Source organism: Helianthus annuus, chromosome 3 (genome assembly GCF_002127325.2).
Source record: "Helianthus annuus cultivar XRQ/B chromosome 3, HanXRQr2.0-SUNRISE, whole genome shotgun sequence".
Classification (NCBI taxonomy): Eukaryota; Viridiplantae; Streptophyta; class Magnoliopsida; order Asterales; family Asteraceae; genus Helianthus; species Helianthus annuus.
The window spans coordinates 98,035,079-98,052,357 of record NC_035435.2 but is presented as its reverse complement, the minus strand read 5'-3'; the positions used below and the strand labels follow the sequence as shown (position 1 = coordinate 98,052,357).

Sequence of the window (17,279 nt, the reverse complement as noted above, 5' to 3'; positions counted from 1 at the left end):
CAAAGTAAATATATCACTAGTACTGGGAACAGAAGAAGTTAGAGCAGAAGATGATGGTTTAGAGGAGATAGGAGTTGGTCTCTTCTCAGCATTTTTCTGAGATCCAGCTGGTGGTGGAGGCAGAGGTGGAATGCCATTAGATGAATTGACTGCAGACATCGCTGTGGAAGTATTCTTCAACGATGAAGCCATGCTACACTTCCGGAATGATCACCAACAGAAAAGTTTTCTTATGAATGAAGCACCAATTGCCCCACGGTGGGCGCCAAACTGTTTTGGTCAAAAATCACACAAGGATAATGCAACCAAACTCTTATGTAAACGGGGAATGATGCTTGGTATGTTGAACAAAGTAAAGGATCACTTTGATGTAAAATACGCGAGTGACACAAGAATTTATACGAGGAAAAAGCCCTTGATCAATGAATGATCTCTGGCATAAAAAACCTCGGGTGATGGCAACTACCGATCACCAAGCTTCAATATAACAAACAATATTTTTACAACTTCGGATGGTAACGAGCTAAGTACAAGGATCACTATAGTATCGTGTGTCAAAGCGTGTGAGAAATGTGTTGTGTCTTCCGAATGTTGAAGAGTGCTACTTATACAAGTGTGTGTGGTCGTATTTTAGGTAAATAACCTAACTATTAGCTCGTTACCCCTTCAAGAATAGAAGTAAATTTAGCCTAAATTATCGCCCTTAAATTGTGCTGAGTTTCCATATTGTCCACAACGTCCATCTTTGATTATGCATGTGCAAAATTAGCGTGATAGATTCCTTGTTTACGTTGCTAAGACCAAGTCCAATTCGTAATTCCTGCAAAACAACATTTAATCCAAAGAGAACAATCGTTAGTGTGAGGATCCTTAGGATGATCCGTGATCCTGATCCTGGAGCTCCTCTGAGGATCACTATCTGCCAAAGAAGTAAGGATCACTTGTTAGGATCACATGTAAGGATCATAGGTCATAAAAATCCAGCCCTAACAGACACGTGTCATAAACTCCGGTTATGCGAAAAATTGAGTTTAAAGGACTAAAGTTGACAATAAGTGAAAATGTGCAAACGAAAGGACTAAAAGTGTCAACATGCCAAACTTGAACCTCTGAATGACCACACGTGAAGAAAATATTCTTAAATGGGTGATTGATTGGGTACGTGAAGCCGTTTGTGAAAATAATCGGAAGATTACAAATTACAAGGGTTAAAAGTGTCAATATGTCAATTCTGACCTCTGAGTGGCCTTTTAACGAAACTGAGGTTTCGTAATATTCAAATATACTACCGAGAATAAGTGATAAAAATTTCACGTGATTCCGAGATCGTTAAGCATGTTTTCTAAACTTTGGGCTAAAAGCGTCAACTTGATGAAACTTGCATTTACAAAGGACTTTAACGAACCCGAGACTAACGAAGTTTGTTTACACATCCTTGGTCCCCAAGAAATTAACTACAAGGGCCTTGATTGCCAAAAATGATGTTAAATAGGGGTTTAAACGTTCAGGGACTGAAACTGTCAAGCTTCAAACTTGTTTTACCAGTTTACCCGGTCCACGCGGCCCGCGTAAGACCCCCCTTAAGTCTTACGCGGCCCGCCTCAGCATGCCAGATGCAGAAAAATGTTGCCAGGTGCGGGTTTGGCCTGTTATACCGCCTTAGCCTAGTTTTTAACGACCTAGGGGCTGTAAGTCGGTTCAAATTAATAGGTAGGACACCTGGGGTGATCCCATGGCCTTCAATAACACCTGGAAGTGATCAAGATCAATGGAATTTACTATATAAGGAGAGCTAAGCTTGTGTTCTTGGCACATCATTTGCAACAAGCTTCATTAGGGACTTGCTCTGGAGCTCTCAGCAGTAACAAGAGGATTTCAAGTGTAGAAAAGATTGCTAGGACCATTAGTAAGCTTCTAATTACTTATTTAATTGTTTAATCTAGCTTAATTACTTAAAAGTCAAACTTAGTGTATAATTAGTTTGACTTTCATTTTAATTACATGTGGCTTAACCACTGATCAAATTGAAAGTGGTTATGAAACCACATTAGTATAGGTGATTAACCCCTAAAAGGGTGTCTCCTAATTATCTCGTTTGACCAGTTAATTGTCGGGTCAAAGTAGTTTGACAAAAAGTCAAACTGGACTGAAATTTCAAATTTAATTAAAATTAATAAACCAAGGGTTCTAAATTATATTTTAACATTCTAATGACTTGGTAACTATTATATAACCATGTTTTATCAGTCCTAATCTGACAATTAATAGTCTAAGGTCAGTTTATAACCGAAAGTCGCAAAAGCTTGACTTTTGCTATGACTTTCACTTCTGACCCATTCAAGCTTAATTCTTCCATGTTAAAAGCTTCCATTAGGACCATATTACATTGTAGTATAACCCTCTGGAGTTATATTGCATGGTGCCTAATCGTTTGTAATTTATGCTCTTGATCGTAATTATGCACATTAATGCCTAAAACGCCATTTTTGCATAAAACCGAGATTTTTAGCAATGTGAATGGACTAAAACCTTTGCTACTGATATTTAGACATGTCCCAAAAATTTGACATCAGTTTGAGGTCTAGAATGGGAGTTATGCTCAATAGCGTAATTAAGGGACTTCTTAGTAATTAAAAAGCGTAATTAGCATAAGACCCATCTAAACCCGATTTTTGACACCAACCTTTTTACCTACTGATGTTAAATAATATTTTGGGATTTTTGAAGATTTTTATTTATTTTTAGGCTGAGCTTAACATAGGATTATAGCCTAATTTCGGTAATTACCGGTTTTACCCTTTTCATGCATAAATGGAGTTTTACATAACATTTTGAAGCCAAACTTTTTGCTACTGATTCCAAATGAAAAATATAATATTTTGAACCTTATAAACTGACCAAAATATCAGATTCTTATTTTTACCAAATTAGCCCTTTAAATCGCATTTTAAGCATTTTAAGCACCTAGTATGGGTCAAAACTATATTTATCATATAAAACTCATAACCTACTGATGTTTTAAGCTATTTTACATAATACTACAGTAAACTAAAGTTTTAAAACTCAGAAGTCTATTTTAACCTTTTCAAGTCTATGTAAAATTACCAAAATGCCCTTACGGTGCATAGTTAGTAATAAAGGGTATATTTTTTGTATATTAAGAATCCTACTGATGTAACTCATTAAAGTATAAGTTTTTACTAATTTAATCAGACCTGGAACTCAGTTTTATAAATAAAACCTTTTATGAGCATTAAAATTACCAAAATGCCCTTATGGGACTTATTTTGGTTTAAATTGCTTTTTGGGCATAAATGTTGATATACTACTGATATATTAACATATTTTGAGCATAATAATGATTAAGACCTGTTTATAGCTTGTCCGGTTACTCGTTACGCATTTACGCGTTTGAAACGGCTTACGTGATTAGTTTACGTAAAATAGCCGAAACGGGCTTAACTTTGTCATTAAAACTTCATTTTCCAGAATGTGTTTAGTTTACCATATTATATAAGTATCCAAGCTTGTCGGGTCTAAATCACATTCTATCCCGGTTTCCGTTTATTCTACCGGTTAGGTCCGTAAGGTTTCTTTCTAGCTAGTCGGTTTAAGTCTTTGACTTAAGTAAAGACCCGTTAGCATCCTAATAGATAATTAAACCTTCTATACAGATTTATAGCTTCCGGTAAAAAGTGCCTTTCAGGAACTTTAGGGATTTACTGCTACATCAGGTAAATACTTTTAACTTATTTTCTCTATACAGGCTTTGGATACGGTATATTAATACCGCTTGGTCGGGTATGGGATTATTATGTCGGATTGTGATTTATAAATCGGCATAACCCGTTTTAATCTGTATTGTTTGATAACATAAACATTTGGGGGTTAACAACCGTGTCCTGGATATCCTTGACTCATTTAAGTTATTAATGGCCACGACCTATGCACGGGGTGCAGGCATGCACCCGACAGATGCAAATGCTAAATATTAATTTACCCATAAGTTGGGGATAACTCCTTTGTGGGTTCTATAAGTGGTGAGTCAGTTAATCATGTCCGGCTTACAAACCGGCCCCACATGTATGACAAGCATGTAAAACTGTATATAAGATTTTAATAAGATTGTCCCAAGTTATAAAGGATTTGTGCCTTGTGCATCTAAATCAATTTTCCTAAAAGTTTTCAAAACGAGTCAGTTAAATTGTATTTACCAGTGTATACTGACGTATTTTCCTAAAGATTGACTTGACAGGTACTTCTCGAAATAGACTGGAGCTATATAGGGTGTTATAGAGGATCTTGCAAATCCCAATAGATACCCGGAGTCTGTAGTTTTTGTTTTCTTGTACTTTATGATCCGCCTGTGGATCTTATTACATTCCGGTCTGTATTATTCATGTACTCGAACATCGACAGACAGTATGGTTTGTAATAGTCTATTTACCAGCCTTCCGCTGTGCTATATTATTGTGTGTGTTGACAATGATGATATCAACTACGTCACGATACTCCCCACCGGGCCCACTGGTAATACGTGGAATATTGGGGTGTGACAGGTTGGTATCAGAGCCAACATTGAGTGAATTAAACACTAACTTTTTGTGTTTAATCTCAATGACACAATAAGCACATTCCTTAGACTCTCGAGTCTAGGCAAAAGACCTAGGGTGCATCTTTATTTTTCCTTTGCTATTATTATGTTTTGTTTTATTTTGTTCTCTTGTTTTAACAGGAAGCTTACCATCATGCCTCCAAGACTAAGAGGACGTGGCAAGGGTCCCATGCGTGGAGGACCATCATCAGCTGGACCATCACACAGACGCACTCCATCGGCGTCCTTTTCCACCTCCGACTCTCATGATATGTGGGGTCAACCTTTCGAGCCGGCAAGACACTCAGTCTCGCTAAGCTCTTCGCCATCTTTTCATCCGTCCTTTGGGCCTTTTGCTCCAGTCGAGCCTGAACACTCTCACCATTCTCATAAGTCTCACCATTCGCACGAGTCTTACCAGTCTCACCACTCCTTGCAATCCCATTCATTTCACCACTCTGACTCCCTCTACTCCCCGGGACAGTTTAACCCAGCCGAATATGTTAATGATTTTCTTGGCTATAACCCATTGGGCCCTGAGGACCATTTCTCTCAGGAGATGGAAATGGATGATGACCCCGACCCGGAAATGCAAACAGGAACCCCGGGCCACCCTATCAGTATATCTAGTGGGTCTCCGTTCCAGGGATCACCTTATAATGGGCCTGACTCATTCCAGGAGAAAATGGCTACATATGATTGGTTCTTTACCCCGTCTTACCATAGCTCTCCGGCCCAGCCACCTTTGGAAGATCCTCAACTTCAAGTTGTCTCGCCACCACCACTCCCGATAGAGGAGCCACCGCAGCAGCCACCGCAGCCACCTCCCGAGCCTCCGAGGCGAAGGAGGAACGCCCGCATGTCCGTAAGAGGAGGACCCCATTTCAGTTCTCCTCGTGGTTCGAGTTCCTATCCCCCTATTCCAGAGGACCCCCAGATGGGTGGGCCCTCAAAGGCGGCACCGGAGGATAATCCTCCGCAAGCTTCTTATGCACCACCTATGCCGCCTGTGGGATTTGATAACCCGATCTCGACGTACCCAGGTCCTTCCGGGTACAATCCTTATGAGAACCCAACGGGATACCCCTCGGACTATGTATCTCAAGATCCATATCTTACGGCTGCGCATTATCACCACCACTATCCTTCTACTTACCCTTCTATGCATCCAGCTGGATGCCCGGGTCAGGGTTACCAGTACCCGCCGTACCAGCCGCCTCCTCCCCAGCAGCTTCAGCAACAGCAACAAACCCAGGAAATTCTAGAGAGGCTAGATAAGGTCGAGCATAAGACTAAGAAGAACAAGGAAAGGCATAATATTTTCATGAAAGGTCTTGCGAACCTTATCAAGGGGAAGAAGAAGTAGAGGGTTGTTTTGTTTTCTTGGTTGTTGTAATCATGTCCCTGCGTGGACATTTGTTTGATTTCTGTATCAAGTCCCTGCGAGGACTTATTTTCCTTTCTGTATGCGCCTGCGCTGGTAGTTTGTCTTTTCCTAAGCCCCGTTTAGGGCAGTTGTATTTGTTTCATCTTAATGAAGTGTTAACTTTGGTTTTAAATTGTGTATTTTATTACACCATATTATTTCTTTTTCAATTTTGATCTGCCAAAGAAACTCTAAGAGGTATAACCTAGCCAAAGTATTAATTGGCTATGATGGTACAACCTTTTTAAGATAGCAAATCCCTGTTAACATCTGAAAATATGTTGACATTCCAGCTGTGCGGTACGAGAAACCACACAAGCTTCCAAAAAGCTACCTGGATCCTTCCAAGTCACATAAAGCCAAAATGAGCAATGCGAATCATGGCTAGTAAACATCAATATGTTGTATACACCAAGACATCCATTTGAGATGCATACTTTTAAGCAAAGGTGTAAAAATGACAATGAAAGTACAATTTATAAACTTCTTGTCAAAAAGGCGATGAACTTTGTTCAACCCTTAAAAGATCACCGATCTTAGAGATCGTTAGATAGATCTTAACTCGTCCTTATGACAAGCTTCCTAAGCTATTTAAATGTCCTTCGAGACAAGTTTCATGATAAACAAAATGTCTTTCACGACATTGGTAGTTGTTAAATTTCTATCCCTTCCCTGCCCAGTAATGTAAAGAATAATGCATTCTATTAAATTTTAGTTATGATTTGAAATGGTCTAAATGGTTTAATAATACCATGACCATTAAATCATAAATGTGATGAATCTATATGTAATTTAAATAATTATTATTGTCTATATTATAGCATCCAGAAATGGCTGACTCAGACGAAGTAAACAGTCATCCAGCACAGGGCAACACCAGAATCAATATCACTGGTACTGAATTGCAAGCTTTAATCACCGCAGCAGTCTCTCAAGCAGTAGACGCTAAGTTTAAGGAGCCGAATATTGTTCGGTCTCAAACTCACTCAAAAACTCATTCTCAATCTCACACCCATAAGAAGACTGAGTCCCTACACTCGTCTAACCAGGGTAGTATACCCAAGAAGCAGGTTGTCCCTGAGCATACTCTTAGGCACGCCAAGGGTTGTACCTACAAATATTTTGTTTCCTGTAAGCCAAGAGACTTTACAGGAGAAAAAGGGGCGATAGATTGTATGAAGTGGTTAGATGAGATGGAAACGGTGATAGATATTAGCGGTTGCGCTAAAGAAGATGTGGTTATGTTTGTCTCCCAATCTTTTAAGGGCGATGCCCTTACATGGTGGAAAGCACTTGTACAATCCACCGGGAAGGTTCATCTGTATAATCTTTCATGGGAAAGGTTTGTTGATCTGGTTAAGGACACCTATTGTCCTCAGCACGAAGTAGAGCGCGTGGAGACTGATTTTCTCACCCTCGTGATGAAGGATCTAGATTGTAGATCCTATGTGACTAGTTTTAATTCCATGTCTAGACTGGTGCCGTATTTAGTCACACCTGAGCCCAAGCGCATTGCGCGTTTTATCGGTGGTTTAGCCCCTGAAGTTAAGGGGAATGTTAAGGCTTCAAAGCCCGCCACCTATAGATCCGCTGTGGATCTATCACTATCCCTCACTTTAGATATTGTGAGGAGCAGGGCGAAGAAACACTCTGAAGAAGGGAAGAGGAAGAGAGAGGATGATCAATCCTCCCAGTCAAACAAGAAAGGAAAGGGGAACTCTGGTTCCAAGAAAGGGCAGACTGGTGATAAGCCTAGGTGTAAGACTTGCCACAAAAGGCATTTTGGCAAGTGCAACCAAGATCCACAGGCTAAACCGTGTGGAATCTGCAAGAAGAAAGGGCACAAGTCTGTTGAGTGCCGAAACATTAAGGATACAACCTGTTACGGTTGCAATGAAAAGGGGCATATCAAGATCAATTGCCCCAAGATTGCGAAGAAGCCTGAAGAGGCTAAAAGGGGTAATGCTCGAGTGTTTCAGATGCAAGCACGGGAAGCGGTGACCGATGATAACGTCATAACATGTACCTTCCTCATCAATAATATTTATGCTAGAGTCTTATTTGATTCCGGTGCTGATAAGTCTTTCGTAGATCATAAGTTTTGTAAGTTGTTGAACTTGCCTATTAAGACTCTAGACATAAAATATGAGGTAGAACTCGCTGATGGTACCTTAGAATCAGCTTCAACTCTTCTTGATGGATGTTCCATATCCATTAAGAACCATTCCATCCCGCTGTCCCTCCTGCCAATGAAATTGGCTGGTTTTGATATAGTTTTAGGCATGGATTGGTTGTCGCATAACCAAGCCCAAATTGCCTGCGATAAAAAGATTATCACTATCAAAACCCCCTCCGGTGAATCAGTCACTATCCAAGGAGACACACAGTACGGGCTGCCCAGCAATGTGTCTATTCTTAAAGTATCCCAATGTTTGAAGGGCGGATGTGTCATTTACATGGCACAAGTGACTGTTAATGACCCGAAGCCGAAGATTGAAGATATTCCAATCATTTCAGAGTATCCAGATGTCTTTCCTGACGAATTACCTGGATTACCTCCTGAGAGGCAAGTAGAATTCAGGATAGACATCCTTCCAGGATCTGCACCTATTGCACGAGCTACGTATCGTCTAGCGCCTACCGAAATGAAGGAGCTCAGAACTCAACTGGATGATTTGTTGGAAAAGGGTTTTATTCAGCCCAGCTCTTCGCCTTGGGGAGCTCCAATTCTGTTTGTGAAAAAGAAGAATGGATCAATGCGCTTATGCATTGATTACCGTGAACTGAATAAGGTAACGATCAAGAATCGTTATCCTTTACCCAGGATCGATGATTTGTTCGATCAACTCCAAGGAGCGAGTTACTTCTCAAAGATAGATTTGAGATCTGGGTATCATCAACTTAAAGTTCGAACTGAAGATGTTCCGAAGACAGCATTCAGAACGAGGTATGGACATTTCGAGTTCTTAGTGATGCCTTTTGGGCTCACTAATGCACCTGCAGCATTCATGGATCTCATGAATAGAGTCTGCAAGCCGTATTTAGATAAGTTTATCATTGTCTTTATAGACAACATACTTATTTACTCACGTAGCCAAGTGGAGCATGAAAAACACCTTCGGTGTATTTTAGGACTACTTCGACAGGAGAAGTTGTATGCCAAATTCTCCACGTGTGAATTTTGGCTTCGTAAGGTCCAGTTCCTTGGACATGTTGTTAGTAATCAAGGTATTCAGGTAGATCCTGCCAAGGTAGAGGCTGTGATGAATTGAGAAGCACCTAAAACACCTACAGAAATTCGCAGCTTTCAGGGTTTAGCAGGATATTATAGGAGATTCATTGAGAACTTCTCAAGAATAGCTGCACCATTGACTTCCTTGACCCGTAAGAATGTGAAATTTATCTGGGGTCCCAAGCAGCAGGAATCTTTCGAAACTTTAAATCAAAAATTGAGCAATGCTCCAGTTTTGTCGTTACCGGAAGGAGTTGAAGACTTTGTTGTTTATTGCGATGCTTCACACACTGGCATGGGGTGTGTACTTATGCAGCAGGGCAATGTAATTGCCTATGCATCGCGACAGCTAAAGGTGCATGAAAAGAACTACACTACTCATGATTTGGAATTGGGTGCTGTGGTATTCGCACTAAGGTTGTGGAGACACTATTTGTATGGAACAAAATGTGTAATCTACTCGGATCACAAAAGTCTCCAACATTTGTTTAGTAAAAAAGAGCTCAATATGAGACAACGTCGTTGGATGGAAACATTAAATGATTATGATTTCGAGATTCGCTACCATCCCGGTAAGGCGAATGTGGCCGCAGATGCTTTAAGCCGAAAAGAAAGAGTTAAGCCGATTAGGATCAATGCAAAGAGCATTGAGTTGAAGAATAATTTGAATCAAAGACTGTTGGCTGCACAAAAAGATGCCATATTGGAAGATAATCTTCCAAACAAAAAGTTAGGTGTAACTGTTGAACAGTTGACACCTGGTAAGGATGGAATTCTGAGAATGAATGGTAGAATTTGGGTTCCTGTTCAAGGAGGACTCCGGGATGTAATCCTTCAGGAAGCCCATAATTCTAAGTATTCGGTCCACCCGGGAGGTGACAAGATGTATCAAGATCTAAAGGCAAATTATTGGTGGATAGGTTTAAAGAAATCTATTGCCACCCATGTAGCTAAGTGCCTGACATGTGCTCAGATTAAGGCTGAACATCAAAAGCCATCAGGTCTTCTACAACAACTGGAACTTCCCACTTGGAAATGGGAAATGGTAACCATGGATTTTATAACCAAGTTACCCAAAACAAGGCACGGAAATGACACTATATGGGTTATTGTTGATAGACTGACAAAGTCAGCTCATTTCTTGCCCATCAAGGAGACTCATAGCTCCGACAAGTTAGCCCAGTTGTATGTTGATAAGATTGTAGCTCTTCATGGAGTACCGGTGGCTATTATCTCGGATAGAGATACTAGATACACCTCGCATTTTTGGAAAAGTTTCCAACAATCTTTGGGCACTCGTTTGAATTTTAGTACTGCTTACCATCCCCAGACTGATGGTCAGAGTGAGCGTACTATTCAAACTTTGGAAGACATGTTTCGTGCATGTGTTATTGATTTGGGTGGTAGTTGGGATGACCACCTGCCATTGATTGAGTTCTTCTATAACAATAGTTACCATACCAGCATTCAGGCTGCGCCTTTTGAAGCATTATATGGTCAGAAATGCAGAACGCCTGTCTGTTGGGCCGAAGTAGGAGAAGCTCAGATATCAGGACCTGACATAGTCCTTGAGACTACAGATAAGATTGTCCAAATTCGTGATCGCCTAAAAGCTGCCAGAGATAGGCAGAAAAGCTATGCGGACAAGAGGCGAAAACCTCTAAAGTTTGAAGTAGGCGATAAAGTGTTACTAAAAGTGTCACCCTGGAAAGGTGTGATGCGTTTTGGTAAAAAGGGCAAGTTAAGCCCTAGATATATCGGACCATTCGAGATCCTCGAATGTGTCGGCAGTGTAGCATATAAGCTAAGATTGCCAGAGGAGCTGAGTGGAATTCATGATGTGTTCCACGTTTGTAATCTCAAGAAATGTCTAGCCGATGAATCTCTAGCTATGTCTCATAAAGACGTACAAGTTGATAAAAGCTTGAGATTCATTGAGAAGCCTATAGCAATTGAGGATCGGCAAGTCAAGAAGCTCCGAAGAAAGTATGTACCAATAGTAAAGGTTAAATGGGACGCTCGTAGAGGTCCCGAGTATACGTGGGAAGTTGAATCCACTATGAAACAGAAGTACCCTTACTTATTTCAGTAAAATCTCGGAGTCAAGATTTCTTTTAAGGGGGTGAGGATGTAACACCACGTAAAAACGTGTCCAATTATACATAGACACGTGTCCTAAACTCCGGTTATGCGAAAAATTGAGTTTAAAGGACTAAAGTTGACAATAAGTGAAAATATGCAAATGAAAGGACTAAAAGTGTCAACATGCCAAACTTGAGCCTCTGAATGACCACACGTGAAGAAAATATTCTTAAATGGGTGATTGATTGGGTATGTGAAGCCGTTTGTGAAAATAATCGGAAGATTACAAATTACAAGGGTTAAAAGTGTCAATATGTCAATTCTGACCTCTGAGTGGCCTTTTAACAAAACCGAGGCTTCGTAATATTCAAATATACTCCCGAGAATAAGTGATAAAAATTTCACGTGATTCCGAGATCGTTAAGCATGTTTTCTAAACTTTGGGCTAAAAGCGTCAACTTGATGAAACTTGCATTTACAAAAGAATTTAACGAACCCGAGACTAACGAAGTTTGTTTACACATCCTTGGTCCCCAAGAAATTAACTACAAGGGCCTTGATTGCCAAAAATGATGTTAAATAGGGGTTTAAACGTTCAGGGACTGAAACTGTCAAGCTTCAAACTTGTTTTACCAGTTTACCCGGTCCACGCGGCCCGCGTAAGACCCCCCTTAAGTCTTACGCGGCCCGCCTTAGCATGCCAGATGCAGAAAAATGTTGCCAGGTGCGGGTTTGGCCTGTTACACCGCCTTAGCCTAGTTTTTAACGACCTAGGGGCTGTAAGTCGGTTCAAATTAATAGGTAGGACACCTGGGGTGATCCCATGGCCTTCAATAACACCTGGAAGTGATCAAGATCAATGGAATTTACTATATAAGGAGAGCTAAGCTTGTGTTCTTGGCACATCATTTGCAACAAGCTTCATTAGGGACTTGCTCTGGAGCTCTCAGCAGTAACAAGAGGATTTCAAGTGTAGAAAAGATTGCTAGGACCATTAGTAAGCTTCTAATTACTTATTTAATTGTTTAATTTAGCTTAATTACTTAAAATTCAAACTTAGTGTATAATTAGTTTGACTTTCATTTTAATTACATGTGGCTTAACCACTGATCAAATTGAAAGTGGTTATGAAACCACATTAGTATAGGTGATTAACCCCTGAAAGGGTGTCTCCTAATTATCTCGTTTGACCAGTTAATTGTCGTGTCAAAGTAGTTTGACAAAAAGTCAAACTGGATTGAAATTTCAAATTTAATTAAAATTAATAAACCAAGGGTTCTAAATTATATTTTAACATTCTAATGACTTGGTAACTATTATATAAACATGTTTTATCAGTCCTAATCCGATAATTAATAGTCTAAGGTCAGTTTATAACCGAAAGTCGCAAAAGCTTGACTTTTGCTATGACTTTCAGTTCTGACCCATTCAAGCTTAATTCTTCCATGTTTTAAGCTTCCATTAGGACCATATTACATTGTAGTATAACCCTCTGGAGTTATATTGCATGGTGCCTAATCGTTTGTAATTTATGCTCTTGATCGTAATTATGCTCATTAATGCCTAAAACGCCCTTTTTGCATAAAACCGAGATTTTTAGCAATGTGAATGGATTAAAACCTTTGCTACTGATATTTAGACATGTCCCGAAAATTTGACATCAGTTTGAGGTCTAGAATGGGAGTTATGCTCAATAGCGTAATTAAGGGACTTCTTAGTAATTAAAAAGCATAATTAGCACAAGACCCATCTAAACCCGATTTTCGACACCAATATTTTTACCTACTGATGTTAAATAATATTTTGGGATTTTTGAAGATTTTTATTTATTTTTAGGCTGAGCTTAACATAGGATTATAGCCTAATTTCGGTAATTACCGGTTTTACCCTTTTCATGCATAAATGGAGTTTTACATAACATTTTGAAGCCAAACTTTTTGCTACTGATTCCAAATGATAAATATAATATTTTGAACCTTATAAACTGACCAAAATATCAGATTTCTTATTTTTACCAAATTAGCCCTTTAAATCGCATTTTAAGCATTTTAAGCACCTAGTATGGGTCAAAACTATATTTATCATATAAAACTCATAACCTACTGATGTTTTAAGCTATTTTACATAATACTACAGTAAACTAAAGTTTTAAAACTCAGAAGTCTATTTTAACCTTTTCAAGTCTATGTAAAATTACCAAAATGTCGTTACGGTGCATAGTTAGTAATAAAGGGTATATTTTTCGTATATTAAGTATCCTACTGATGTAACTCATTAAAGTATAAGTTTTTACTAATTTAATCAGACCCGGAACTTCAGTTTTATAAATAAAACCTTTTATGAGCATTAAAATTACCAAAATGCCCTTTTGGGACTTATTTTGGTTTAAATTGCTTTTTGGGCATAAATGTTGATATACTACTGATATATTAACATATTTTGAGCATAATAATGATTAAGACCTGTTTATAGGTTGTCCGGTTACCCGTTACGCATTACGCGTTCGAAACGGCTTACGTGATTAGTTTACGTAAAATAGCCGAAACGGGCTTAACTTTGTCATTAAAACTTCATTTTCCAGAATGTGTTTAGTTTACCCATATTATACAAGTATCCAAGCTTGTCGGGTCTAAATCACAGTCTATCCCGGTTTCCGTTTATTCTACCGGTTAGGTCCGTAAGGTTTCTTTCTAGCTAGTCGGTTTAAGTCTTTGACTTAAGTAAAGACCCGTTAGCATCCTAATAGATAATTAAACCTTCTATACAGATTTATTGCTTCCGGTAAAAAGTGCCTTTCAGGAACTTTAGGGATTTACTGCTACATCAGGTAAATACTTTTAACTTATTTTCCCTATTCAGGCTTGGGATACGATATATTAATACCGCTTGGTCGGGTATGGGATTATTATGTCGGATTGTGATTTAATAAATCTGCATAACCCGTTTTAATACGTATTGTTTGATAACATAAACATTTGGGTGTTAACGACCGTGTCCTGGATATCCTTGACTCATTTAAGTTATTAATGGCCACGACCTATGCACGGGGTGCAGGCATGCACCCGACAGATGCAAATGCTAAATATTAATTTACCCACAAGTTGGGGATAACTCCTTTGTGGGTTCTATAAGTGGTGAGTCAGTTAATCATGTCCGGCTTACAAACCGGCCCCACATGTATGACAAGCATGTAAAACTGTATATAAGATTTTAATAAGATTGTCCCAAGTTATAAAGGATTTGTGCCTTGTGCATCTAAATCAATTTTCATAAATGTTTTCAAAACGAGTTAGTTAAATTGTATTTACCAGTGTATACTGACGTATTTTCCTAAAGATTGACTTGACAGGTACTTCTCGAAATAGACTGGAGCTATATAGGGTGTTATAGGGGATCTTGCAAATCCCAATAGATACCCGGAGTCTGTAGTTTTTGTTTTCTTGTACTTTATGATCCGCCTGTGGATCTTATTACATTCCCGTCTGTATTATTCATGTACTCTAACATCGACAGACAATATGGTTTGTAATAGTCTATTTACCAGCCTTCCGCTGTGCTATATTATTGTGTGTGTTGACAATGATGATATCAGCTACGTCACGATACTCCCCACCGGGCCCACCGGTAATACGTGGAATATTGGGGTGTGACATAAAACTAAACTAGAAAGCATAAAAATTAATCTAAACTAGACTAAGGATAGTTCCACGGAATGCCTTCGTGGTGCGCCACGTTTATAAGGGTCCCTGGCTAGAATCAAAGCCAGTCATATGTTACCCAAGTGGGATGTTTTGCATCCCATGTTGCACCATTGGAGAGAATCATCCAAACTTGAGTCTATGACTTTTATGTAATTGACCGGGTCATCGTCTGCTACTCTTTTACCAACTCCAAACTTCATTTCCTTGTCCCCGACCCTCAATGTTAGTGTCCCCCCGTTCATGTCTACCACTGCGTGGGCCGTAGCTAGGAATGATCTCCCTAAGATGAGGGGTACTTCGGTATCCTCCTCCATGTCTAGTATGACAAAGTCGGCTGGGAAGACAAAGCCTCCGACTTTAACTAATAGATTTTCAGCGACACCTTGTGGGTATTTAACCGACCTATCGGCAAGTTGTATGCTCATTTTTGTAGGGCTTGTTTTCCCTAAGCCTAGCCGGTCGAACATTGATGCGGGCATGAGGTTGATACTAGCCCCGAGGTCGGCTAGTGCGTTACGAATGGGTGATTCCCCAATTGAACAAGGGATGGTGAAGCTTCCGGGATCAATCTTCTTTTGCGGGAGTTTGTTGAGTAGCAGGGCGGAGCATTCTTCGCTTAAATTAACTAATTGCAATGATTCAATTTTCCTTTTGTGAGTGAGGAAGTCCATCATAAATTTTGAATATTTAGGCATTTAGGTTAGGACTTCGACAAATGGAATATTAACATGCAATTGTTTTAGTAAATTTACGAACTTTGTGAATTGCTCGTCGGTCTTTTGGCGAAGTAATCGACCGGGGTACGGCACCAGAGGATTCTTAGTGGGCTCTTGATTTGGCGGAGGAGTTGTCTCTTCTTGAGGTGTTGACGAGGTTGTGGTTTGACTTAACCGGCTCTTTTCAGTTGGAGGTAGCGGAGCCTCCTCGAGACCTACGGTACGGTTTCTCAACGTGATGAGATGCACTTGTGCCTTTGGGTTGGTTTCGGTATTGCTTGGTAATGCGCCTTGTGGTCTCTCGTAGAAATTTTGAGCTAGTTGATTTATTTAGTTTTCAATGTTTTGAATACTAGCTTGTTGATTTCTAAAGTTTGATTCTAGTTGTTGAAATCGATCCGAGTTTTTCTTTTCGGTGTCGGAGATGAGGCGAGATACGGTATCTTCAAGCCTTTCTCATCCCCATTGTTGTTGTTGAGAGAAATTTTGTGACTCTTTTCTTGGTTGTTGAAAGTTTGTTCGTTGGTTTAGATTTTGTTGGTTACTACTATTGTCGGGTTCTCTCCAACCAAGGTTAGGGTGGTTACGCCATCCTTGGTTATAGGTACCCGTTGGAGGACCCGACGGCCTAGGTTTATTATCAATGTAGTTTACCGTTTCTGTTTGATTATCTATTTCTTTCATATAACTCAAATTTTCATGTGGCCCACCTCACCCTTCACAAGCCATGACCGAGGCCGTTTTTGCCATTTCTAACTTTTTGATTTTTGAAGAGAGGGCCTCAATTTGGGTTTGCAAGGTGGTGCTTTCATCAACCTTATGGGCGCTCGGGGCAATAGATTTTGTGCCTCGGGGAGTGTGCCACTGAAAATTGGTTTGAGCAATTTCCTCAATTTGATTATAAATTTCATTTGGGCGACGATTACCTAAAAGTCCCCCGGAGCTAGAGTCAAGTGTTTGTCTTGTGTGTGGCAACAACCCATTATAGAAAGTGGATACTTGTTGCCATACCGCAAGACCATGGTGAGGAAACTTTCTTAGTAGCTCCTTGAACCTTTCCCAAGTTTCATATAAGGATTCCCCATCCTCTTGTGAATATGTGTTAATTTCAGTCATTAATTTAGCCGTTTTAGCAGCAGGGAAATACTTATATAAAAACTTTTGGGCTAGTTCATCCCAGGTGTTTATCGAACCAACTGCGAGGGTATTATGCCAAGCCTTAGCTCGGTCTTTTAGTGAAAATGGAAACATTCGAAGGCGGATGGCGTCATTTGATGCTCCATTGATCCGAAAAGTATCACATATTTCCAAGAAGTTAGTAATATGTAAATGGGGATCTTTGTCCGCAAGCCCGTGGAAGGTTGCAGAGTCTTGGAGCATTTGTATCAAATGCGGCCGAAGTTCGAAGTTGTTGGCCTCGACGTTCGGTGCATTGATAGCGGCGCCGAGATTACCCACTATGGGCCGTAGGTAATCCATGAGGGTGCGTTGATCCACCATTGGAAGTGGGTCCCCTGAAACTTTCTCT

General features: G+C 39.8%; 1 protein-coding gene and 1 non-coding gene across 2 annotated transcripts; both read left to right on the top strand.

Moving 5' to 3' along the window:
* The first annotated feature begins 4,748 nt into the window (after positions 1 to 4,748).
* LOC110931678 (extensin-like) lies at positions 4,749 to 5,960 on the top strand. Its single transcript, XM_022175062.1, has one exon. The coding sequence runs from the start codon at positions 4,749 to 4,751 to the stop codon at positions 5,958 to 5,960; it is 1,212 nt and encodes a 403-aa protein (XP_022030754.1).
* Positions 5,961 to 16,766: 10,806 nt separating this feature from the next.
* On the top strand, positions 16,767 to 16,873 carry LOC118490905. The gene has a single exon (XR_004890130.1). It is a non-coding gene; the product is annotated as a small nucleolar RNA R71 (small nucleolar RNA).
* The last annotated feature ends 406 nt before the right edge of the window (positions 16,874 to 17,279 follow it).

What these genes read in the sequence shown, in the direction of transcription:
- LOC110931678 (XM_022175062.1), top strand. Translation starts at nt 4,749, where the DNA reads ATGCCTCCAAGACTAAGAGGACGTGGCAAGGGTCCCATGCGTGGAGGA.